This window comes from Tenrec ecaudatus, chromosome 16, assembly GCF_050624435.1.
Source record: "Tenrec ecaudatus isolate mTenEca1 chromosome 16, mTenEca1.hap1, whole genome shotgun sequence".
Lineage (NCBI taxonomy): Eukaryota > Metazoa > Chordata > Mammalia > Afrosoricida > Tenrecidae > Tenrec > Tenrec ecaudatus.
In genome coordinates, this window is record NC_134545.1 from 8,291,211 (window position 1) to 8,317,059 (window position 25,849).

Below are 25,849 nucleotides of genomic sequence, written 5' to 3' on the forward strand. Positions count from 1 at the left end.
TGTAATTGGTTCCCAGTTCTGGGTCATTATTTATCTAGAAAAGTATATTTGCTACAGGACAATAGTGTTGCTGTAACAACTGTTTTAGTTAAAAAAGACAAAGAGGGAACGACCGCTTTAAACCTTTGCGGATGCCTCCCGCAGCTCACAGGAGCCCTGGTGATGTAGCCATTACTCACCTACGCAGTTACCAGGCTGTTCACTAGAACGTGAGCCATTTGAAACCACCACTCCTGTTGACTCCATGGCAGTTCAAAAACTTCAGTTGCACCAGCTTCCCACCAGGGCGCTCCAGGGCTCCAGAGCAGTTTTCCTCCCAAAGGCGCTGGGAGGGGGGCTGGTGGACGGAGTCCCCGGTGCAGGTCCCTGGAGGTAGCCTTCACCAGCAGCACGTGCAGCTCCGCTATCATGACTCTGCCTTGAAACCTGATGATGACAGGTAGCCAACATTAGCAGAGCTGCCTTCCACCGTGCCAGCTCAGAAATGCCATCTGTTTCCATCCATATGAAATAAACCCAAACCACACTTTTTCCCTGAAGTGGTTTTAGACCGACAGTAACCCTCTAGGAAAGAGTAGAACCATTCCTTCACATTTCTGAAGGCGTGAGCCATTGCGGGACTAGAAAACCTCCTCTCGTGCTCAGAGCAGCCGGTGCTTTCCAATTGCTGGCCTTGGCTGACTCTGCCTCCTGGGTTCTGTTGTGCTACCCAGCACTGGGCCTTGGGTGTCAGTGCCTTGCACCGAAGAGCCGCACAATGTGGTATGCACAGGATAAAGCCTCAGGCCGGGACACGTCCACTTGTTACTGTGTTAACAAGCCTTTAGCTCTTAGTGTTTTAATCCCACTTAACACTGATGAGAGAGAGAGAAGGGGAGGGGAAGGGATGGCTTTGGAGCAGCTGTCCGCAGATTTGCCACCAGACTGCAGGCTTCTCCGCCCCATGCTGCACCCAAGCAAGGCCTGCCCACTCCTGTGTGCTTGTGCACCTGCCCCATGCCCCTCTGCCTGGCCTGTGTCAACAGGTGAAGTCCCGAGTGGCCTTTGGGAAACCCCTGATGGAGCAGGGCACCATCCTGGCTGACATCGCCCAGTCAAGGGTGGAGATCGAACAAGCCCGGCTGCTGGTGCTCAAAGCCGCCCACCTCATGGATGAGACCGGAAACAAGGTATGGGCTCTTGTTTGATGACAGGTCCCCACAGAGATCCTGGGATCTACAAACACGGACAAATGGTCACCTGGCCTCAGCCCTACTTGGGCCTGGACTTTGTTGGTACCGTGATGGTCAAGGAAGAAAGAAGGGACCTGCCACTGGTCTCACTGTACATCCAGAACCAGCCAGGAGCATAGCCTCTTTTCAAGTGTTCGGGTTTTCAGTAAATGGCTGCTTCTAAGGGCCTCTAAGGGGCCAGGCTCTAGGCCCAGGTGGCCCCGGCCTGGTCCAACCTCTTGGAGTGACCTCCACTTTCAGGAAGAGAGGTCCAGTGTTCTGGGACAGCTGGGTCACGTTCACAGCATGTTGGTACATGGCAAGGTACTGACCCGTTTCTCCCCAGTGCCCTGACCCGACACAGCTGCTCAGGCTGACTTTCCGGAGCCCCTGGCTAACCTGGGATGTGGGGCTCTTGGTTGGAGACAGAGCCTTCCGTGACCCTGAAGGAGCAGAGGCCTCGTCCGGACCCCAGTTCTCCTGGGTCTGTCCGTCAGTTACTAAGGACTTGCTCCCTGTCTCAGTGTCTCCGTTCCTCCAGTGGTCACCAGCACTGTGCTCCCAGGGTCCAGTGGGGTTCCATTTCTGTGGAACTCTTGCTTGGATTCCTGTCCAGTGGGCTGTTAGCCAAGGGTTCTGTCCACAGGCCTGTGCCCAAGACCCACCCTATCCTCCTCTCAGGCTGCAGCCCTGGACATCGCCATGATTAAACTGGTGACCCCATCCATGGCCTGCCGAGTGGTCGATCGTGCGGTTCAGGTGAGCACATGCAGACGCCATGGGTAGGAACCATCACAGAAGGTGTGGTCCCTGGCAGCTCCAGCGGCTGCCTCCTCATCATCTGGGCAACAGCAATCTAGGAAGGCTACGTGACTTGTCCTAGATCGATGTGGCCACAGCCCAGACTCAGGGCTGTGCAGGGGTGCTCCTCCCCACGTCTTGAGCTGGCCCCCATGGGGAGATTTCCCTCTGTGAGTGAGGCCCAGAGCAGGTGTTCCCACCCAGGGCTTCAGGGGGGCACTCTGGGAAGGTGCTGTGATGAGAGATGGGCGAGGGCTCACCAGGCTTCCTCCCGTGTCTGCCAGGCCTTCGGAGCAGCAGGGTTGAGCAGTGACCACCCACTGGCTCAGTTCTTCACCTGGGCGCGGGCGCTGCGCTTTGCTGATGGCCCTGATGAGGTGCACCGGGCAGCCGTGGCCAAGATGGAGTTGAGGTCCCGCACTTAGGCCTGCAGGCCCAGGGGGGCCTCCCATAGCTCAAGACACCCTGGTGGGAAATGCCCTCTGTGTCACCCGAGTCTCCTAGGGCAGTCCCTGCCCTCACCCTCTCATTCAAGCCCTGTGTCTGGATTTCGGGCTGGGGCTGGGGCTTGGGGTGGTCCAGAACTGGGAAGCTGGTCTTCGGGCTCCCGTCAGGCTGGCCCCACTGTGGCAGCTGAGGCTGTGGGAACCCTGCAGTAGCCTATTCCCCGTGGGTCCCTCTGACCGTCCCAGGGCCAGCGCTGCTGGGAGATGGAGTGAAGCCCCAACCACACAGAATAGTAATTCACACATGATTCTGGAAAGGAGGCTTTGGGAAAACAAAAGAATAAAAGATACATTTATTTTTAATGCACTTGAAGCTTTGTGAACTTTTTCATCCCAAAGGACCGCAGAATAAAAGCTTGCTTTCCCACCCTTCTGTGTCAGTGATGCCCCTCCGGAGCTGCCCACCGGTGCTTCAGGTCAGTCACCGTCCCCCAGAGAGGGCATTTGTGTTCACGACAGATGTCCTTGGGGAGCCGTGACCTTCTGGGGTGCAGGGCCCTGCCCTTGCCCCCTGTCTGCCTGCTCTGGAATCAGGTCTGGGGAGGGGAAGGGAGTGTCCCTGTGTTCTCTCCTCTACTGGCCTTCAGTTCTCAGGAGCCAGCCACCGCTTCCCTGCAGTGGGTCCCTGGGGGCTGGTAGAATGTGGCCCTAGGCTGCAGCTGTGAGGTGCTGTGGCCAACCCTGCCAGTGGGCAATGGGCACAGGCATCCTCTTGGGAACTGCTTTGGCCACTGTTATTAGGGGACTGGTGAGAGGCACCCGTTATTCTTGCTCAAAGCCTCGGAGGGAGGTTGGCCACAGAGAAACTGCTGTCATCCCACCAGCCACCTGGCCGTCTTGTGTTGGCCTTCAGCTGGGAGGAGGGGGTGTCAGGGAAAGGAAGAGAATGGATGACCAGCCGGGTACATCATACGGCCCTTGGAATCACTATCACGCTGCTGAGATGAGCCTCCTCGCTGTTACGCCTTGTAGCTGCAGAGAGGGACACAAGTCGAACTGGGGGTGAACCCCATCTCCCTCAGACATCCCGCAGCATGTGGGGAGACTGACAGCACAGGTCTAAAGAAAGGCAGCCGCAGCGGAGGCTTCCAGAGCTCCAGGTCTGCTAAATCACCCACACCAGACATCCTCAAACTACTGCCCGCGGATGTGGCCCGCCGAGGACATTTATCCAGCCCGCTGGGTGTTTTTGCCCTGTTTTGTTTTTTACTTCAAAATAAGATATGTGCAGTGTGCGTACGAATTTGTTCATAGTTTTTTTTATTAAAAACAACTATAGTCCTGCCCTCTAATAGGTCTGAGGGACAGTGAACTGGCCCCCTGTTTAAAAAGTTTGAGGACCCCTGCTCTATACTGCCGACTGAGTCTCAACGTTGGGCCCAGCACTGGCCATCAAACAGGCAAAGGGAGATGTGTTCTCCCAGAGGGAATGGATGTCTCCTGTGGGGTAGGGTGGAAGGCATCCTGGAACAGGCTCAGGTTGGGACCTTTTCCAACCAAGGCATCTGAGCCAAGAAGGAATGGCGAAGAGAATGGGCAAAATGGAGCGGCAGATGCAAAGGCCCTGACACACCCCCTACCCTCCTCCAGATACATACACTGTGCCTCCATAAGGGAGCCAGGGGAGAGGGGCTGTAGCTGGGTATGTATGGGATCTCTTGTGTTCTAGCAAAGGTCTGTGCCTTCTTCTTGCAGTCCGTGGTAGATAGAGCTCACTGTTCTTTGCTCAGTTCTTTGACTTGCGGTATGTCAGTTCTTCATTGGTCTTGCTTTCCCACCTTCTGGCATTCACACGCACACGAGGTGATTGAAAACACCCAGGCTTGAGTCAGGCACCCCTTAGTGCTCAGCATGACGGCTTTGCCTGTGAACACTTTAAAGAGGCAGTAGGAGTAGTAGGCTTTCCTGACTGCTGCTCCCATGAGCACTGTGGAGCCATGGAAAACGACACCTTTGACAGCTCCAGTCTTATTTCTCCATTCATGATGTGCCCTCTTGGCCACCGCTGACCCCGATGGACTTCCCTACTACCCTTTTCCCACAAACCTGGTTGACTTGATTCCTGTGGTCCATCCAGTGAGGTCCGCATGTAGAGCTGAGGCGAGGGAGTGGGGAGAGAAGCAGCAGGTGAAGTTGGAAAGGCTAGTTGGCTGCCAGATCACCTGGACCGCATGGACCTTGGGGAGAAGCTTGGCGTTGATTTTAAACGTGACCCAGCAGTGAGTTGAGTTCATGCCATGCCACGATATGATTTTTTTAAGGCCCCACGGATCCATGAAGAGGAAGAAAAAATGGAGGAGGTTCCCCAAGCAAACAAACAACACCTGAAGAAACAAAAAAAATCCAAACAATAGTTTCCACATCGCGGCAACATGCAAAACATTTTTCAACAGAGGCTTACAAAACAGAGGCTTACAAGGAAGTGGAATAAGTGAGGTGACCTAACGTGGTCCTAATCTTACTGCGTTTACCTTCAGCAAATGACAAATGTTTCTGGTCCACCAGACCTGCCCACTGCTGTGGAATGGGTGTGCCCTTGGGCCTGAGGCATCAGCTCCTGTAATGATCGTGTCTAACCGGGTTGGTTTGTGGACGTCCCCCATCTTGCCACCATCCCTAGGTGGCTGGGCCTGTCTTTTCATTAGCTTGTCCCAGCAAAGGGAATCCAAGGGGTGGATTTTGGCTCCTGCAGAAGTATCCCAAAGGAAACGCACACATAGACCTGGACTCCATTCCACAGGGCTGGATTTCTCTGGCATGAAGCCCAATTCATCAAGGCCCCACGGAGGACCGGGTCACTTGAGGGGCCGTTCATCCATCCCAGGTCCCCACCCCTGTTCGTGCGTGGCATGTGATCCTGGCATCTACAACTGCTTGTGTGACCCCAACCCCGGAGCTCAGGGAGTGGCATATCACTGCAGTATAATCCCTCAGAGGCCAAGAGAAGCAGCTGGAACTCCAGGCAACTTGCCAAGCAGCCCCACCTGAGTCCCCAATAGGTGTTTGGGGGATGGGCTTCTGAATTCCCCAGGAATGATTTGGAAGGGCCGTATTAGTGCGTGCCCTCTTCAGCAGAGGAATAAGTGGGCAAGATATAAGGTTGTCCCCCCACTCCCCCCACCCCCCGCAAAGCACCTGCTGGGTGTCTCTGTGGCACATCTGGGGAGTCGTCAACGTTCCTAGAGCCTCTGCGCTGCCAGATGCCACAGTCTTTCCCTCCCTCGAACCTGGTAGAACCGAGCAGACACCCGAGGGAGACCCTAGCCGCAGCTAGCAGGCCAAGTCCTGATGCTGACTTGCTTAGCAAGCAGTCTGGAAGCAGCCGGCTCCAGGTGCCGTTGGTCACATGGGAGGTGCGATTGCTTACTGGAGTGATGAGCAGCTGCGTGGATTGGAGCAGTCCGGTGACCTTGGGCCAGTGACTTCCCCATTCACAGACTTGGTTTTTTTCACTTGAGAATAAGCCAACAGCATTCCGCCCCACCATCCAGGGTTGAGGATGAAATGAGGTGACCCACACGTACAATAAGCTAGCTGCACCTGCCAGTGCTTCCTCTGTGGTTGGCGTTGGGAAGGGGTCAGCTCAAGAGGAGAGGGCTTTGCTGAGCTGGGGTGTAGGTTGAGGGGAGTAGTGGGGGGTGCTCCATCAAGGCTGAGGGCCAGCGTGGACCGGCTTGGATTGCCACAGTTCTCAAACGTCACTGGGCCAAGGAAGTAGTGGGTCAGGTGCAAGTGCACGGCAGACTGCAGGGCTGCCTTCCTAGCAAGCTCCGAGCCAAGGCCAAACTACAGCTTTAAGGCCGCAAATCACCTGAGAGTGACCTGATCACCTGAAAGTGAGGAGGCACCACCTGGAGGCAAGCAGACCGGCAGCCAGGAAGGAAGGAGGGAAAGTTGTCCCGCAGGCCCCTCCAGCTCACGGCGACTTTCTATACAAAGGAACAAAATGCTGCACCCGCCCCCATCCTTTGGCCAGCCCCCATTGGCTGGCAGGTCCGCCCTGGCCCCGCCCCACGCCTGCCATTGGCGTAGCGGGGGGCGTGGCGTGGCGGTGGTCCTTTGGCTCGGTCACCTACCGCACGCGTACACCTCCGCACTCGGCTCCCGCTCCCTCCGCAGCATGTTGCTAGCAGCCGCACGTGCCGCCGCCGGCCTCCGGCCCCACCTGGGCCGCCGCCTCCGGGCTTCCGCCGCCTCCCAGGCCGTGCCAGCGCCCAACCAGCAGCCGGAGGTCTTCTACAACAAGGTGAGCCGAGACAAAGCGCGACAGCGGCCGGAGATCCGCCAGGCCCCTCGCCAACGTTTAAACCCCAGGTCTCAGTTTACCCGTTTCTTGGGCCGAGGATCTTGCTGTGCTGGATTGTCTGCACGTGCCTCCCCTTCCCGCGAGCACCGGGCCCCTTTGCGCCCCACCGTTCACGCTCCTTTATCCTGCGGTGACTCGGGTGCTCCCCGACTTTATCCGGACTCCTTCGCTGTCCAACTCGGGCTCCCGCCCTTGGCCCTTCGGGCCCCTTGGTCGGACTCAGCCTTCGCAGGGTTCTAACCGTCGCTAACGCGCCCGCGTCTTCTTGGTCTCTTGTACCCTGTGACTCGGGGTGGCCGCCAGCGAACTTCAAAGGGACAGGAGCGCCTGGGAGGGTCGGAGGGGTCATTTTCAGCCCAGATCCGCAGATGGCCAGGTCGGGCTTTTTCTGCTGGGGTTGATACGGGTGAGCGATCCGGGCCTCTTTGGAGAGCGCCATTCCGCCATCGTGTCCACGTGGCTTCTGCGAAGCTGGTTTCTCGCTCAACTCCCCAGGAGGGGACTTTCCGGGGTAAACATTCAAAGGCAAGAGGCAGATTTCTTGCCGGGTCTTAGATACTGGAACATTTTCTCCTTTGACCTTTGAGTTTGGGTGCAGAAGTGCTGAAAGTCGCAGCCGGGTGGCTGATGATGAAAGAGTACCTGTTGTTTGTGTGGGGGAGGATGGGGGGAGGATGTTAATGGCCGATTTCTTGAGCTTCCGTTTTTTCATCAGCAAAGTGGGAAGAAGAGAGAGGTGGGTAGATAAAGGAGCAAGGCCTGGTGTCTGTAAAGATGGCAGCAGAGGAAACTTTGTGGGGGCAGGTCTACGCTTGTCAGAGTGGGCCCGGAGACACCCTGTCACCACCTGCACAGCAGAGCCGTCCCCTCGCTGGCTGCCGTCCACAAGGGGAACCCCTGGTCTGACCCAGAGCTTGACTACAAACCTGCCTCTAGTTGATGGGAGTAAGGCACCTCCGCGTGCTTTTTTCAGGATGCAGAGAGCCCTGGGAGGGTATGGTGGCTTACAAATTGGCCTGCTACCTGCAGGGGAGATCAGCAGTTGGAAACCACGTTCACCATATGAATCTTTCTGCCCCCATAAAGTTCACAGCCTCCGAAACCCACAGGGGCAGTTCTACCCTGTTCCGTCGGGTAGCCGTGCATGGGAATGGACTCCCGGCAGTGGGTTTGGCTGAGTTGGAAGATGGAAAGGTAAAACGTCCTCAGTGTAACCCGAGCAAAAATGCAGCGACTGCTGTTTCCTCACCCTGCTGCTCAGTCGGGGAGCCCACCGAGGGGTTCGACGGGAGAACAAGAGGAAAGAACCTGAGGGAAGGTGGGGGGGGGGAACGCACCTGGTCAGTTCCCTGGTCATTGAGGGCTGGCTCGTTGTCCACACACAGAAGCAGAAGAAAACACAGCTTGTACTCCTCATCAAGCATGCAGAGAGTTCTGGGACGGGAATCTGGCAGAATCTGGCAGGCACATTTCTGTGCGAGCATGGGAGCGAACACACAGTAGGCTTTCCTCCTTTTGCCCATCCCTGAAAGGAAGTGCCGCGGTGCTTCTCATCCGTGAGCTCTTAGCACAGACTGTTGTGAAACCCTGGGTTTCATGCACAATGTATCTGGATTATCTTTTGAAGCCAGTACACTCAGAGTCTTTATTTCCAAGGGCTGCAAAGCGTTCCACCCTTTGGAAATACCATGCTGGAACTGGCCCTTCGCCCCAGCTTTCAGGCTGTCTCGTGTTGAACTGCTGCAAAGGCTGCTGGCCAGGGTGCCCTGGCATCCTGAAACCTTCTGAAGAATCTCACACCAGAGACACTGGGTACAAACTAGCATGTGTGCCTGGCTGCCTCCCTGCTTCAGGAGACCCCATGTCTTTTTCTGGATGGCGGCTCTGGGCTCTGGAAGTGTAGTGGACTGTTCTTGGGTCCGCTTCTTAGTCAGGGGCTAGCTAGGTTTGAAATTGCTTCTGCTGGGGCTGTTCTCATGCAAAGGCCCTGGGGAGTAGGGGAGGTGAGGGGATGGGCTCCGAGGGAATGCTGCACAACTAGCCCGTTGAGTTTTTCCTGGATTGGTGTAGGAGGCAAAAGCTCTGGTAGCTCCTCTTCTTTCCATCTTTATTCCTCAACCCCCAAAAGATTGAATGGGGTGGTTTGGCCCACCTCCCTGAAGTCCACCCTCCTCTCTGTCCTGGGTGGGAACAGGTTCTCCTGGCCCCCCCTCCCACCCCCTGCCACCATTCACCAATAAGGCCTAGAAGGGAAACTGAAGATGGTGGCCAAGCTTCTCGAACATTGCCAACATCTTTGGCTCCGGACTTTATTTCCTTTTGGTCTCTTCTCTGATTTGGAGAGTAATTAAAATCTGGAAAGACCACTCCAAGAAAAACCCTACAGACTGGGCTTGCATTGAAGTAATTCCTTTGTATTGGGTGTGGCTAGGAAGTGGACCTTTGATGTTAATAGCAATAATGAAGGTGAGCATTCTGCTAAGACACTCTTTCATGTTCCGGATGTTCAGGAGCTGAGGGTCGTATGAACTAGTTGAGCAGGTTCACGCATTCAATAGACATGTACTGATGGAGTCCACGAAGACCCAACGAACACCACAGACAGGCACCCCTGCCCATGAGAAGCCTTCCAGACGGTGAAGACAAAGAAGTAGGGAACATGTACATCTTGTATGACCTGCACACATAAAAACTGAGGACACTCACGGGAGCCTAGCGGCTGTCACATGGAGTCACTGTGAGTCAAAAGTGGACCTGAAGCCTCTAGCAAGGACATCCCATGGTATAAGGGGATTGGCACTATGGAGACAAATAACACAGCAAAGTTAAGTGGGTGAGTGTGAGTGTGTGCATGTGCGTGCATGCTCTGGAGCATGCACAGGGCCAGAAAGTGGCCTGATGACTGCTTTACCTGCCACATCTGTAAAATGTGGTTAAAACCCCATTTAAACCTGGGGTTGCTGTGAGAGGGGCCTCATCCTTCCACAGCTTTTAGCAGTGTCCTGATTTCTGATTCCGGGTGCCTGCATCTTCACGACATACTGATTTCATGCCTAACTAAGGGCTAGATGGCGATGATTGTACTGAGCGTTCAGTTGACAGTGACCTGAAAAAGTTAGCCCTCATGTCCATGTGTGTCAGAATAGAACTGTCTGTACTCCAGTCTGGTCAATGGCTGGCTTTTAAGAAGTAGACCACCACGGCTTTTTTCTAAGGGTCTTTAAAAACCTGTTGCTGATTCTAATAGAGACCCTTTAGGACAGAGCAGACTGCTTTCTCCCCCCTCCAAACTCCAGTGTGTGGACTTGAACCTCCAACCTTCTGGTTAGCAGCAAACGTGCTAACTAACCATTTGTTCCACCCACAGACTCCAAACCTGTTAGCACAGAGGCCACTCTACTCTGTCGGACCTCTGGAAGCAGGTTGTCACATCTCTCCTGGAGAGAGGCTGGTAGGTTTGTGACCTTTCAGCTCACAGCCAAGTGACTAGAGACTCCAGTGGTGACAGGATGCTGCTGTTGTATCCGTCATTTGTGTCCTGGAGGGGTGGATTAGGTTCTCTTCGAGTTCAATGGGAATTTTAGCCTTAGCCTCTTGACCACACACACTGAAGAACTAAAGCGAGGACTAAAAAGAAAGAGCTGGAGGGTGAGGGGTGGGTGGGAATGAGGAGACTAAAAAGGGATTTCCCTAATAGCATGATAATAGTAACACATTCTCCGTCCAAAAAAGGCCAGCTTGACAGAAGTTGGCACTTCCCGAGAGTAGAGCAAATATTCATGTGACATAGTTTGCTCCAGGAAGCAACAGGAAACAAGCCAGCCTCCCCTCAGGTGGAAATACAAGAAGACATTTTGGTTCGGTTCCTCTGGTGGAAATACCTCTCGGTTCTTGGCCTGCACTAGAAAGAAATCACGCCCAAGCCTAGTTTGTGACCCGAGTGAGTTTTTGCAAAGGATCGAAGGAGTAGTTTCAGGTATTCACAGGCACCCTTAGAGGACTTCACACCCACACTTGGAAACCTGAGGCCAGAGAAAACCGGCTCAGGAACAGCTGGGAAAGAGGGAGATGGGCTTCAGATTCTGGCTTTTCAGGACCCTCCTTTGGGAGATCTGGTTGACCCCCTTTGGCTGAATTAAGCCCACCTGGCCTTGATTGGGGCCCACCCGGGTATAAGTACAACCCTGGCTTGGGGCCTGAATTGGCGCATGCCCTTTAGCCTTTATTGACTTCCAACTTCCTGTAAGGGGGAACCGGGTTGGGCGGGGGCTTGGCCTATAGAGGGACAACCCCTGGCTTCTGCCTGTAGCTACCTAACAATTTCTGTTACACCAGCAAGCGGACTCATTGCCGCTGAGCTGATTCTGGCTCGCAGTGACCCTGCAGGACACAGTGGGACTGCCCCAGAGGACTGACTTCCAGGAACAATCTTTTCAGCAAGAGACAGCAGTCTCTTTCTCTGGTGGGACAGCTGGTGGGTCCGAACCGTAGATGGAGCAGTTAGAAGCTGAGTGTTTCATCACTGTGACAGGGTGCCTTCATTTCGGTTATGGGGCAGACTCATTCATCCCCTTCTCCCCCATGATCTATTGATCCTCAGTTTTGTTTTGCTTTGGGAGGGGTGTCAGTTTCTTTCTTTAAAAACAAACTTATTGTGCATTGGGCAAAGGCTTATAGAGCAGACCCCAGGTTCACGTCCAGCGATGCTTATACATTTCATTTCATTCATAGCTATGTCCTCAGGGTACCATGCACGGAGTCTACTTCCCTCTTGGGTTTCTGGTTTCCAAGCCTCCTCCTTCCCCCAACCCTCTGAACTTTGACCTTGGGTAAATGCTGCCCTTTTGATCTCAAATGACTGATGATTCTCAGGCCTGCAGACTTCCCTAGTTACGCTCCTGCTCCAGTACATACTTGTCTATGGTTTGGCATCAGGGGGGCGAGTTCCGTTCCAGACCTGAAGGGTGACAAGTAACCGAAGTCAGGGGCTGGGGAGGGCATCCCACCAGAAGCAAAATTAATTCTATATAGGCAACAGTTACCAGAAGTTCATTTGATTGTTTTTATCATGAATCTTACAGTTTCCAGAGATGAAAACTTCCAGCCCTCTGCCCAATATGAAGCTCACTGTGTAACAGTTAGCTCTGTGCTGTGGGGAACAGCGTGAAACTGAGGCAAATGCTGCAAGGAGACCTTTCCTGCAGACAGCATGTGTGGGGCCCGAGAGTTCTCCCGACTAAAGGAACTTTGACATTATTCAAAGGTCGATCTCTCTAAAAAATAAAACCAGCTCGCCAGTAGGCAAATGTCACAGAAATGCAACATCAAAATCCTCACACCTGGGCCAGTTAGCCACATTGCAAAAATAAACAGAAAATAAGGAAGTTGCCCGGGGTTTCATTTTACCTGAATGCACAATCCATACCCTTGGAGGCAGCAGTGAAGATACAAAACAATGTATTTTTTGGGGGGGAACCTGCTGCAAAAGACCTCTTGTTAAGATGTCATTTTGGGGGCCTAAGGTCTGCTGAACCAAGCCATGCTATTTTCATTCACCTCGTATGCATGCAAAAAACGCACTGTGAAATAAGGAGGACCGAAGAACGGAGGCCTTGAATTGTCTTCGAGTGTTAATTCTGAGCACCCTGGTTTGTAAAAGGGTATGAAGAGCAAGGACAGCCTGAAAATCGATTTAGAGTCCCCCAGATAGAGTCCCCCACATTGAGCCTCTGTCGAAAGCTTTCCGATGTGGATGCTCGTACCCTCAGAGAGAAGGCCTTGGAGAGTAGACTGCCTGCACCCATCTCTGGCCAGCTCAAGGAGGGGCTCTCTCCCTCCTAGGGCCTCGCCTAGGTGTGTCCTTGATGGACACACGGGTTTGCATAGTCATGAGTCATGCCAGTCTTACAGATGAGGAGAACCGAGGCCTGGGGAGGGACGTTTACATAAATAGTGAATGGGAAACCAGGACAGCTCCAATGGGCAGATGACATGGAGCCATTGTTAAGCCCCGCCCCACACCCCACCCCAGCTGCCTGATGCCAGAAGGGAGGGAGCTGTTTGTTCACATTTGCCTACCTCATACCTGGCTTGGCAAATAATCACCTCTCAGTAAATAGTTATTGAATGCCTAACTGTCTGCCATTTATAACTCTGTTTACAATTTTGTGCACCAGGAACAAGGAAAAAGGCAGCTTATCAGAAACCCAATATTGGGGAGGGGACCCCACAGGGTGTGGTGGAAATTGGCCAGAGGAAGGCATGCCCACAAGATGGGGAACACCAGCCCCGAGGAATCCTGGAAATAGACTTCTGACTCGGGGAGGGGACAGTACTTGGCACATCATCAGACCTGAAGAACATTCATAAAAATCAGCAGATAAACCTGGAACTGTTTATTGGCCTTTTTTTCTGTTAAATTTGTTTTAATATGTCTTATCTATATAAGACAGGCAGGATAAACAATCCCGAGGAGAAAATAATGGGACCGATGCTTCCGGGGAGACATGGGAGAGGAGGAGGCAGGGGAAAGGGAGCAGGAAGCCAACAAACTCAGGGACACGGGAATAACAAGGGATCTTAAATTCACGGTGAGAAGGGCGTAGAATGACTGGTGGTGTTTGATCAACGTATTGTAGCCGAGTGGAATTTCTGAGAGCTGAAGGAAGGGTGAACATGATAGTGGGGCAGGAGGAAAGTAAAAGGAAATAGAGCAAAGAACTAGGAGACAAAATCTATATAGAGAGGTATAAATATAGGCATGTACATAAGTGAATATAGTAATATATAATGATAGGAGTATTTATATATCTATATATATAATATTAAGGTAGCAGACGGACTTGGGGCCTCTACTAAGTCTTCCCTCAACACAAGAACACTTTTTTTCTGAGAACCTGGCACTGTGTGATAGGATAGGACTTCCTGACAGGGTGGCTGAAGACAAACATGTGCATAAGCAAATGTGATGAAGAAAGCTGATGGTGCTCGGCTATTAAAAGATATAACATCTGGGGCCTTGAAGTTAAATAAGTGGCCATCTAGCAGGGAAGCAGCAAAGCCCACATGGAAGAAGCACACCAGCCTGTGTGATCATGAGGTGTCGACGGATCAGGGATCAGAAGATCAAAAACAATTATAGCGTAGTGAAGGAGAGGGGGTCAGAGTGGGGACCCAAAGCCCATCTGTAGATAATTGAACAGCCCCTCACAGAAGAGACCATTCACCCAGGGTGCAGTATCACACCTACGAAACCATGAGGATATTAACTACACCAGTCAGATTACAACATCAAAAGGAACAAAATTAAAACAAACGATATATTGAAGAATAGTCTAAACTAATTGTAGTGTCCAGAACCTGGGTACATGAGAATATGTTCTAAAATCAATCACTAGTGGGACTTTCCGAGATGGGAGGTGGAAGGAGGCAGGTCATTCAGCAGCTGAAAGAATTGGAGTTTCTTCTGCTCCTCTGCCTCAGTGGGGACGTTCTAAGCAGGTGACAGTCCTGCATTTCTTCGGCTGGTGTCCCTAAGGTGTCTCTCGGAGCCTGGAAACTAAATCAGAAGTAAGCAGGAGGGCCAGGTCCCAGGGTGACGGAGGTGATCCTATTATGTAAGTCAAGCTTTGAGTTTCAGGGCCAAGAGGTTATAGAAACTTGGCCTGGAGTCTGCTCTGCTGTTTACTCATGTAGAGTTGCCACCAAACTCTCATCACTTGATCCAGAACTTGGCAGGGGTCTGGGCCGCAGTGTGAGAACGGTTTCTGCTCCAGCCCTCTCCCTGGCTGGGAGCAGTGTGGGCTCAGGGGGACACAAACCGGGCGTCAAGGTGGGTGGTTTATAACCCAACCTGCCTCTCCGTGAGAAAGAAAGCCGGTGGGTTGTCAGGAAGAGCACCCACAACCCAATCACATTCCAGCAAGCCGATTGATTGTGAGCAGAGCTGTTCTCTGGGGCTTAACTCCAAGTTAGCAGCTGAGCCCCTAGTCTCTGCGCCACTCCCCCCACCCCCCAGAAGAGCGATGCCCCAAAGTTGTGGGCTGTGGATTTTTCCAGAGCCCTAGTCTAAGATCTCTGTACCCAGGGAGGGGGAGGGGCGAGGCAGCAGGAGCTCAGCCAGGGAGCCCTTACTTCTGCTTCTTTTCCTGCTTTCTGGTCTTTGCAAGATGGGAAACGACAAAGGCTGGCTAGCTCAGGAAGCTGCTGCGTTAGGAGAGTCCGTGCAGGCGCTGCCCTTTCGAAATCCCGAGGTGGAACCTGGAGAAGCCCCGGGTCTCGAGCCCAAGAGTCAGGAGAACCTGGTGGCACAGCTGGTCCTAGGCCCTGTCCTGTACCAGGTTGCACTCACGCTGCCCAGAAGTCTCGGGATGGAGCACACATCTGGGGAGGAAGGGGTTGGACCAAGGTCACAGCTGTGTGGGGCAGAGCTAGAATTTGTACCCGGCATACCACCTGGAATAGAAATGGGAGATCAATGAAGAGATGGAGTTTGAGGGGTGAACTCAGGGGGTGACAGGGAGCTGGAGCTGAAGGAGTGCAGGCCTGGGAGGCTCAAAGGCCTGGGTTCAGATCCCGCCTCTGCCACTGCCCATGGTGTGGCCTTGACCGCCCTCTGTCTGTTTTCTCCTGGGATGGTTAGCTGTCAGGGCTCCGTAGGAATGGTCTGTAGAGCTGCTGTCCCGGGTCCAGGGGTTGCCGCCACTTGAGCAGCTAGTGAATGACCATTAGCTGCTCCATGTCCTGCAGGCCGCAGAGTGGACATCCTCCCAGCCAGCCAAGTAGAGCCAGGACCTGCTCTGCATGACCTCTCCTACCCCTAGACCAGCTGAGAATTCCCATCTGCCCCAGCCACATGCCACTCGTCTGTCTTCTTCCCAGCCCTCCCTACTCCTTAAGAACCTCACCTAGAAGCCTGAGCAGGGGCAGGGAGTGAGGCTGTGAGACCACAAGACCATCATGGGGACAGATGCTGCTACCCTGCACGTGCCAGCCTGCTATAGTTTATTGTGCCAGCCTGGCCGATAAACACAAGTAGGATTAACTGAAGGGCAGAGGGATAAATGGCTCGGTGAGCCTCACCTTGGTTGTTCTGTGCCTCAGTTTAAAGGGGTACACTACCTGTGGGATGCCTAGCCTGTGGACTGTGTTGCTGTAAGTTGAGGTCCCTTTAAGCCCACACGATTGGAATGTTCATCTCTGGAGCTGGGGACTGACAGTTGATGACAGTTGGGGACCTGCCTTGCTGTTTGCTGTCTGGGTATATATAGCCCAGCTCTCTCTACAGAAGGGGACTGGCACCTGGCAGCTCTCAAAACTTGAAGGACTGCTAGTGTCTCACTGCTTTATAATTTAACTGTTAATTTATTGTATTATCTATCTGTTTATTATTTAATGGTTTATTTCTTGAATTATATATCTATCTTTATAAATATATTTATATACAATTACTAGCAATCTGGTTTGTCTCGCTAGAGAACCCAGTCCAATACACAGCCCTCCACAGATTTTACAGAAAATCCTCCTGGGGCAGGGGGAGTGCAGGGAGCAGTCATGAGACTCCCCATTTGGTGGGGGGCATTGTGTGTGTGTGTGAGGGGGGTGGCTAGGAAATAGCTTTCCAAACCTGAACTTCTACAGCCCAGTGACAAAGAGACAAGAAACCCAATGAAAACAGCAGCTAAGGTCTGGATTAGACATTTGCTGGAGAATAAGAAATGACCCATGAGCACATGAAAGAGCGGCCAGCATCATTCGTCACTGGGGAAATGCAAACCCAAACCACCGTGGGCACCGTACCGTTCACACCAGGATCCTGGTGAGAAATTAAGTACCCTCTGGTACTGCTGGTGGGGATGGGAAATGGTGTAGCAACCCCACCCCCGCCCCCCGCAGTGTGGTGCTTCACACCACTTGGTGTTTTCACTCCCAAGTGCCTGCAGGCAGAGTCTCAAACACACACTTGTACGGACATGCTCCTGGCACCATTTTCCACGCTTAGCTCAAAGGCAGAAAGGCCCCAGGCCCCGCTGCAGATGAATGGGAAGAGGAAGGGCAGTGTGTACAGACACTGGATGGTTCTGATACATCTGCAGTGTGGATGGGCCTCTGGCACACCAGGCTGAGCGGGAAGCCGGTCACGGAAGGCCACGCACTGTGAGTTCCCGTTGGTGGGGAATGCCCGGAATGGGCAAGCCCCATCGAAAGCAGGGCATGGCTGGTGGGCGGGGCCTGGAGGGGAGGGTACCTGCAATGGGCACAGTTCCTTTTGGGGGTAATATGTATGCCTTGTATTGGGTGTAGGAAGTCACGCCACTTGGAAAAGGCGCTCAAAACCACTACGTGGTTGGGTTGGAAATGGCGGATTTTCTGTTATGTGAATTCCATCTCATTAAAAAAAAAACTGGACTCAAAGTCTTTGACTTTAGAGTCAGAACCCCTTTGCCACACCTTACACACACACACACACACCACACACCTACATTCAACGAACACTGTCGATCCCTCTGCTTCCCAGCCCTCTCACGGGACATCATGTCCTCAAGGATTAGCAGTCAGCTCACTCATTTGAAACCACGTAGACATGAATTTCAAGAGAATCCAGGTTAATGTTTCCCCATATTGTTGTATCATCCAACTCTGTGCTCTGTCTGTGGGTGCCTTCAGCCCGAGGAGCTGGGACAGCAGGAATTTGAGCCTGGGAAAGCGAGCCCAGCAAGGATCCTTACATAACCTTGGCTCAGTCACAGCATTAGTCCCCAGCCTGTGCCCGGATAGCCTGAGTTGCTCTACAGAGGACTGCCCGGCAGTCCTCAAGACTTGAAAGACTGCCAGTGTCTCACAACTGTCAGCTGATTGTGCTCAAGAACTTTTCTTTCAGGACAAACCCACTGCCTGGCTCCCACTGACCTGACACGGACCTCTGGAAGAGAGTCTAAACTCTCACCCAGGGGCTACCCTGGGTCAGGATAAACTTGATGGCAACGAGTGACAACTAGGTCTTTTCCCATCGGGGCTTGGCCCACTGTGAGTACTCAGAGCAGCCACCAGTGACTGCTGAAGAGTCTGAACTATGGGCCAGGCGTCCCCAAATAAAAAATGCACCCTGCTCTGAGCTCTTATCTTATCACTTCCTTCCAGGTTCACCACGAACTCTGCTCACGTTTGCTTTTTCTCCTTACCTGCCCCAGGGCCTCTGGACTTGGTCAGCCCTGCTACCTGGACCACTGGCCCTCTGTCACTTGTGATGGCTGGCTCCTCCTCAGGCAGGGAGCAGGTCCAGTGTGGCCCTTAGTGACTGCCCCATCCCCATCTCCATCCCCATCCCCATCCCCATCCCCATCTCCATCCCCATCTCCATCCCCATCCCCATCTCCATCCCCATCCCCATCCCCACCCCCATCCCCATCCCCATCCCCATCTCCATCCCCATCCATATCAATGAAGCAAGCTGGCTTTCTCCTCCAGGCTTACTGTTACAGTCTGAAGCTTTTGTCGGCATTTGTTTGCTTCTTTATCTTCATGAGGATGCCCTGGTGGCTTCGTGGTTACTCATTTGAGCCTAGAGCCACGTGGTTGGTAGTGCAAAACCACCGGCAGTTCCTCGGGAGAAAGACTGGGCTTTCTACTCCCGTAAACAGTTAGGGTCTCAGAAATCCACAAGGGGTGGGGTGGGGTGGGGTGGGGGGCTGGGTTTGCTACGAGTCAGCATTGCTTGGATGGCAGCAAGTTTGTTTTGTTTCTTGTCTGTTGCTTTCACGAGAGCAGGGTCCTCCTTGATTTTGTTCTTCACTCGGTCCTCAGCCTCCAGCACAGCACTGGGCACATAGTAGGTGTTCCCTTTTGCTGAATGCATGAAAGAATAATCGACTTGAGTCCCCACAACGGCCTCATGTGGTCGTGTTTTAGAGGAAAGAGGGTTACACACACTTTGCTTCTCTTCTCAAGGAGAGGTGGAAGTGATTTCAAGCCTGTCTGACTGTGGTCACTTCTTTTCGCCATCGGAACTTCTGAAGCTGGGTCTTCCAGGCTCTGCTGGGGTCTTTTAGAACAAGACTGACCTGTGGAAGCCAGCTGCCATTTAACAAGCCCAGTTACCCTGAGACCACCATGCATCCAGGAAGCCCAAGCTAGCCACTTGGAGAGTTACCTGCCCGACGTGTGAGTGAGGGGCCTTCTTGCCCATCCAGCCCCATTGAGCCCTCAGATGACTCCAGTCCAGCCTTCTGAAGACAGTAACCACGGGAGAGAGCCCAGCTGGTCCCAGTCAACAGACTCACTGAGAGAAGATAATAATACAAATTGGCAGTTACTGAGTTATGGAGTGGTTTTGTGAGATCTCTCTCTCCGGGCTAGAGTTACACCTCGGTGGTCCTTGTCTCCGCACGAGAAATAATTCACGCCAAAGCCTGGCTCGTGATCCAAGTGAATTTAACGAGAGTTAAAAGAAGCGTCAGGTTTTTTGCGGCACCCATAGGATTCCTTCCGACCATGCAGCCTGGCAGAGACTGCTCGGGGTCACGCAAAGATCTCTCTCCCAAGTTTTCCTCCAAAAAGGACTATCTCAAGTTCTCTCCCCAGTTCTTTCCCAGTTTCTCTCCTCTCTCCCCCGGCTCCTGCCTTTTCAAGGATTGCAGGGGGAGGTGTGGTGGACGACCCCAGGTCGATCCCATTGGCTGAATTGCAATCACCTGGCCCAGGTGGGCTCATCCAGGTTTAACGCCCATCCAATGCCCACCGGCGGGAAAACCTAGGCTTTTGTTCTATGCTTGGCTCTCCTGGGCATGCGTCAATGGACATCCCATCCCTGCCTATCTGCCTAACAGTTTGTTACACAACTGGGCAGGAACCTTTCTTCATTTTTCAGATAAAATAAACCAAAGCACAAAAGGTCAGATGACTTGATGGAGGTCACTTAGCCTGAAGTGGCCAGGTGGGCACTCCAACTCAGATACTCCACTGCCTGTCTTTAACCCCTCGGCTCCTCCGCTCTGAGGCAAATTCGAGGGTTTCTATTTGGCTAGTGTGATTCCATCGCTGGCGTCAGTCTTGAACTCTTGAACTCTTTTCTTTCCCCCTGTAGATCTTTATAGACAATGAATGGCACGATGCTGTCAGCAAGAAAACCTTCCCCACCGTCAACCCATCCACTGGAGAGGTCATCTGTCAGGTGGCCGAAGGGGACAAGGTGAGAACCCATTGCGTACACCAGGGTGAGGGTGAGCGGGGTGAGGGATGGCAAGGGTAACTTCATTTATTAGTATGGTAATTTATCTATCTATCTATCTATCTATCTATCTATCTATCTATCTATCTATCTATCTATCCACATACACTGTCGTGCCTTGTTTCCAAGTCAGTCAGGACCGCACCATACTGGTGGAATGAGATGGTGTATTGGAGCCAGTGACCATGAGTCAGCTCTTGCTCAATGTCTCTCGGTCAGAGCGCTACTGAAACTCCGGTGTATAAAGCTACCAGCCACGAGTGGAGCGGGTGACTTTTCGTGTCCAATCACAGCTGCCCACCCTGGTGGGGGTGGGGGGAGGGGAATGAACAGCTAGGGAACTTCCCACTGGTATTCCTTATGGGGGTGGGCCGCAGCCCGCCTGCCAACAGTTTGAATCTGGTGGCCCTGGGTGGAACAACTAATGCAGAAGTAGCGAGCTTAAGAAAAAGACAGACGTGAGAGTCAGCAGGTTAGCACATGAGCCTTAGGGTACTTCACCGCAAGTGGGGAAAGGCAAGACCCCTCCGCCCCAACTAATCGCGGTTCCATAGACGCAATTGTATGGTTAAATATATATGTATATATATAAAGTCATAGAGAATAGGGAGAGATAAAAGAGAGATTGAAATAATGGAGTCAGACACACCTAAACCCCTCTTGGTGGTCCATGTGGAGATGGGAGACCCACCTGAGGGCAGGAGAGAGGGGGAGGGGAGGAGGACAAGGGGAGCAAGGACCAGGAGAGGGGAAGGGGGAGTGGAGAGCCAGGGAGAGAGCTCTTTATTGCTAACCCAGGCTTATATATCTTTGGGGGACATGAAAGCCCCCTAATTACAGGTAAAGACATATATCACAGGAAGGGGTTGTACTACAGGTAATACAGTAATGGGAGGGGACAACCTAGGGGTACATGCACTATAGGAAGGGGAGGGATTAAGGGCACACATGTGACAAGATGGATGGATTCCAGATTCAGGATGGCAGACTGACTTTAGATGTTATTGAGCAAGTTTGACCTCTGGATCTCCACAGAAACCATTATCAATAGGGTGTGAACCCCACCTACAGGAACCAGACTTTAGGGAGAAGTAGCCCATTGTCCTTAACAGCAGGGAGGGGGCCCTACCTGTGGTGGGCCCAGACAGTAGTCTGGAGGCTGTATGCATCTGACCTCCCACCATGTGCTGGCAAACAGCCTCTAATGTTTGGCTTGTCTTTGGGGGAGACAAAGCTGGGGAAGAATCTGTTTATAATCCCACAGACGCATACTGTGTATATAACCAAATGTTTGTCCTTTCAACATTGTTTTACGTACAGTTTGGTGACCCTGATTACATTATGCTGGGTGACCACCCCCTCGACGATGATGTTTCGCGTTCTGTTGTGTGGTTGAGACTTTGCCACGTGCCTTTTCACCCCTTTACAAACTGAGTCCATGAATGCACACATGCTCTTCCCTGTAGAAAAGGTAGAACCGTACTAGCCTGTCCCCGGTGTGGGTCATGTCTATACAGTTGGGGGCTTGTAGACTGGCGAGTGAATGTGAGGGAACATCTGACCCGTTCTCTGTTCCCCAGTCCTGAAAAGTGAAAGTCAGGTGGGGTGGGTGCACAGCTAGACAGAAGTCATGAAAGAAGTCTGCTAGACTAGAATTTGAGTCTTCTGAGCTCTTGCTCAGGGGGCAGGGGGTGGGGGGCCGGTGATATAAGCAGTCCTTGGGTGACAAACAGGATCAGTTCCGAACTGTGTCTTTAAGGCCGTTGGAACGGGTGCCTAGGGTTGGTTCTTTCTTAGCCTGACTTTAGTGCAAGAAACGGCTGGAAGCTTTTCAGTGACGGAAACACTGCCCTTGTACAAACGAAGCTACAGGGTTGAAGCAATAGTCTGAAGTGAGACTTGGTTCAGTCCATTTCAAAGTGAGGGCAAATTTGCATAACATGAAATTAGGGGGACTTTGAACTACTGGCAAAACAGCCCTGCCCAAGATGGCGGCACCCTGTACTCGGCTCCAAGTTGGCGCCAGCCTGGCTGCTTGGAGTGAGTCTGGCTGTGCGTGGCTGCGGAAATCCAGTCTCACGCGTGTGTGCACATCAGGCTCCCAAGGGCTCGCCACACCTCTTCTGAGTCTCCTGTTCCAGGGCTTTGACTAGTAAGACTTCCCCTTCGGTTGCCATGCCGAGTCACCCAGCTTGTGAAAATTCAGGTCTGTTCCCATTTCAGTGTGTCAGCCATGACAACCCGTGGGAAGCCCCACAGTAAAGGGCAAGTAGGATTGTCTGTAATTCAGACGCCAGGAACCTGGGGACTGTCTGAAAATCTTGTTTGAATTATACATGATCATGGTAATTAAAAAATTAGTTCTTGTGTCATATACTCTTCCTGAAAGCCTTTCATTTTTAGTAGAGAAAGCACAGGAAACCATTCAAGAATGCTTCCTACCCTCCGTCAAAGTAGCCCTTAGCCTTCACGCAGAAGGATTTTCTCCCTTTGCCGAGAGCATATTGGACAAGTTTCAGGGGTGTGGGGTTATCTAGTGGGAGGTGTGTTTATAGTAACGAAAACGGTGCTTCCTGCCTCCTGATAGGCATCTCCTATAGGAAAAATGCGAGTTGACTTGTGTGTATTTTACTGTCTCCCCAAGTTGAGTTGTTTGTATTTTACTGTCTCCAAGGAGTGATGGATAGGTTTTCAGACTGGCATTTCTTGGCAAATGCCTGTCTTTGTCCTTGCAGAGAGAATGGTGAGTTCTGCTGGCTTCCTTGGCTAGGAGGAGGGCAAAAGGGTCAGCTTCCCAGCAGTGACCCTGAGGGCCTCTCTCCTGAAGACTGAGAAATTGTGAAATGAAACAAAAACACAGAAATCAAAGGGATTCTTCAAAACAAACACAACACACACACACACCCCACCCCACTCCCACTCACCCACCCACCCTTAACACTGAATAGAAGAAGAAGGTTGTATTAGTCTGCCCTGTCGCTCCTGAAGGCTGAGCTTGCTAAGCGGGACCCCTTTGAAATAGGAAGGGGAGGGTCCTCTGAGAGACTGGTACACAAGGGATTTCTTACTGTGTGGCCTGAGGCCTGAGCGGGAGGCGGGGTGGAGGGGGAGGCGAGGGTGCTTGGCTGTGGGATGGGCGGCACTTGGCAGTTGTGGAAGAGAAAGCTTGGAATGCCATCATGGATATTTTCCAGGTTGATGTGGACAAGGCAGTGCAGGCTGCCCGGGCTGCGTTCCAGCTGGGCTCACCCTGGCGTCGGATGGATGCGTCTGAGAGGGGTCGCTTGCTGAACCGCTTGGCCGATCTGATTGAACGAGACCGGACCTACCTGGCCGTGAGTCAGTCCTCAGCCTTCGTCCCTGTAGCATTCTGGGTAGCCTCCAGGATCTCTGATCATGGGGCCGGGGGTGGATGCCTTTTGGTTATACCTCTGCAATCAGCACACCTATTGGCCAGTGACATCCATCGGCACAAAAGTGCCTCTCATCCAGGTTCCTAACAGCTTCTTTGTCTATGTCTCAGCTGTTGGTCAACCCGTTGGCCTTGTTTCCTCCCAAGCCACCAACCCTGTGCTCACCTCCTTTTGCTTTGCCCAGGCTTTGGAGACCCTGGACAATGGCAAGCCCTATGTCATCTCCTACCTGGTGGATTTGGACATGGTCATCAAATGTCTCCGGTAAGGACTCAAGCTTCCTGTTCCGCCTTATGTTATTGGTGCCAGAGGGATGGGAGTAGTTCTGGGGCCGTAGACATAGCATGGCCACCCTAAAGACGCCGTTCATAGGATTTAGAGACCAGGCCTTCACTTAGACTCTGCTCGCTTTGGGAAAATCCTTCAAGATCAAAAATGGTAACTTAATCAGAAACATTTTCTATTTCTTTGTGAACCAGTTGAGTAATTTGTGTGTTACTGGAGATTTCTCCTTTTCACTGGCCAGTAGATTCAAATCCCCTGCCATCAAGTTACTATTGACTCATGGTGAACTTTTGGGACAGAGTAGAACTGCCTTGGAATGTGTCCAAGCCTGCAACCTTCATGGAAAGCAACCTCGACACCTTCTTCCCAAGGAGAGGGTGACGCATTCAAACCGACGCCCCTTTGATCCGATGCTGAAACTATTGCACTGTCAGGGCTCCTATGAGCTCCAAGCCACATTGTTGAATCGATGACCTTGTAGGACACGTAGAACTGCCCCTGCGGGTTTCCGAGACTGTAACTCTTTATGGGAGTAGAAAGCCCCGGGTTTCTCCTGAGGAGAGGCAGCTTTGAACTGCTGGGTTATCTAACTTGTCGAAATATGATTAGCTGTTCATACAGTGCTCACAGGTTCTTTACATTTCTGTAGGGTCAGTAGTAATGTTCGCATTCTCAGTTACTGATTTCAGTAATTTGTGTCCTCCCTCTCTTGCTTTTTCCTTAGTTTGTCAATTTTATGTATTGACTTACAAGGAAAAAAAAACCCAACTCCTGGTTTTGTTAATTCTGTTATTTAGGCGTTCTCTGCTTTGTGATAGCTTCTCTAATCTTTATTGTGTCCTATTGTTAAGAGAAACGTGAGCTTTGGATCACAAGTAACAGACACCTGTAATCAGAAACAGCTTAATTTAAAGCAACGCAGAGAGAACGGGAATGTTGGAATCCCGCACATGTCACTGGCTAGCAGCTACCCCTCTCTGCCCACCTGGTCATTCTTCTCTCACGCCGCACGCTGTCTCCTTTGGTACTAGTACCACGTGTTGGAAACTGGCTGCCCACAGCTTCTGGGCTTTCTTCTGCATTTGAGATCCAAGCCGACTAAGCTGCGATCTTTTAGCCTGCTGCCAAATTCCCACGGGGGGAGGGACCCCGACTGGCTGGCCTTGAGTCTGCATAGCTGTGATAAGAGTGGACAGATCAGTCTACAAATGCTGGCTGCTCCCCCAGTGACTGTGTGGGCGGGCGGGGGAGGTGGTAGGGACGAAGAACAGGGGCTGGGTAACAAAACGGCACTTATAGTCTATAGCCGGGGTCCTCCACCCGACCGCTTGTGCCCCCAGGTTACGCTCGGCACTGTGGGGACACATTTTGGGGATCACATCTGGTGAGGAGTTCTGCTGGCGTCTAGGGGTTAGGAGCTAATAGTGCTTGCTAACCATCTGACAGCACAGAGGAGGGTCTCCCATGACAAAGGATTGTCTGCACAGTGGGCTACGCATTTGGGCTGCTAACCACACAGTTAGCAGTTCAAACCCACCAGCCACACTTTTGGAGAAAGATGAGGCTGTCTGCTGCTGTACAAGATTCGCAGTCTCAGAAACCCCGCGCACGACTGTTCTGCTCTGTCTTAGGTGATGCTGTGAGACAGCATCGCCGCACCAGCAGTGGAACTGCCCCAAATGCCCGTGCTGCCACTGTGCAATCACCCTGCCGCGTGAGCACACCCCCAGCCCAGAGGGTGAGCGCGGCCTTTCCTGAGTTGGCCGTGTGTCTTGGTTTGATTAAGCGACCGAGGGGGACAAACCTCATGCAATATAAACCATACTTATCGCAAAAGATCCAGATCTGGAGAGGAAGGGTGTGGTGGGCGATGCGTTCAGTGGACTAGGCCGGCAACACCCTGGCTGTGTTTTCTTCTGGAGTCACAAATACATCGTTCAAATTCACATCGGCCTGATCCTCAGCCTACCCAAGCAAGATGCCACTCCTTTCCAAGATCTGCTCTCAGGTCTCACACCCTTCACCTCCACCCCGCCCAAACGTACACCATCACCCACTGCACACCCAGGGCTCTCCTTTTCCACACTCCCCTTGTCGGTGCT

The 25,849-nt window shown here is 52.4% G+C and overlaps 2 protein-coding genes across 3 annotated transcripts in view; both read left to right on the forward strand.

Annotated features, from left to right (window-relative positions):
* ACAD10 (acyl-CoA dehydrogenase family member 10) overlaps nt 1–2,826 on the forward strand; it is a 46,670-nt gene extending 43,844 nt beyond the window's left edge. For both annotated transcript variants that reach the window (XM_075534551.1, XM_075534550.1), the window contains exons 19-21: nt 1,026–1,169; nt 1,893–1,970; nt 2,297–2,826. In XM_075534551.1, the coding sequence (XP_075390666.1) occupies nt 1,026–1,169; nt 1,893–1,970; nt 2,297–2,437 (363 nt within the window). In that variant the 3' untranslated portion in view covers nt 2,438–2,826. The remainder of the gene's footprint in view (nt 1–1,025; nt 1,170–1,892; nt 1,971–2,296) is intronic.
* Nucleotides 2,827–6,604: 3,778 nt separating this feature from the next.
* ALDH2 (aldehyde dehydrogenase 2 family member) overlaps nt 6,605–25,849 on the forward strand; it is a 31,220-nt gene continuing 11,975 nt past the window's right edge. Inside the window, exons 1-4 of the mRNA XM_075533713.1 lie at nt 6,605–6,764; nt 19,906–20,010; nt 23,244–23,384; nt 23,647–23,726. Coding sequence (XP_075389828.1) covers nt 6,639–6,764; nt 19,906–20,010; nt 23,244–23,384; nt 23,647–23,726 — 452 coding nt within the window. The 5' untranslated portion in view covers nt 6,605–6,638. The remainder of the gene's footprint in view (nt 6,765–19,905; nt 20,011–23,243; nt 23,385–23,646; nt 23,727–25,849) is intronic.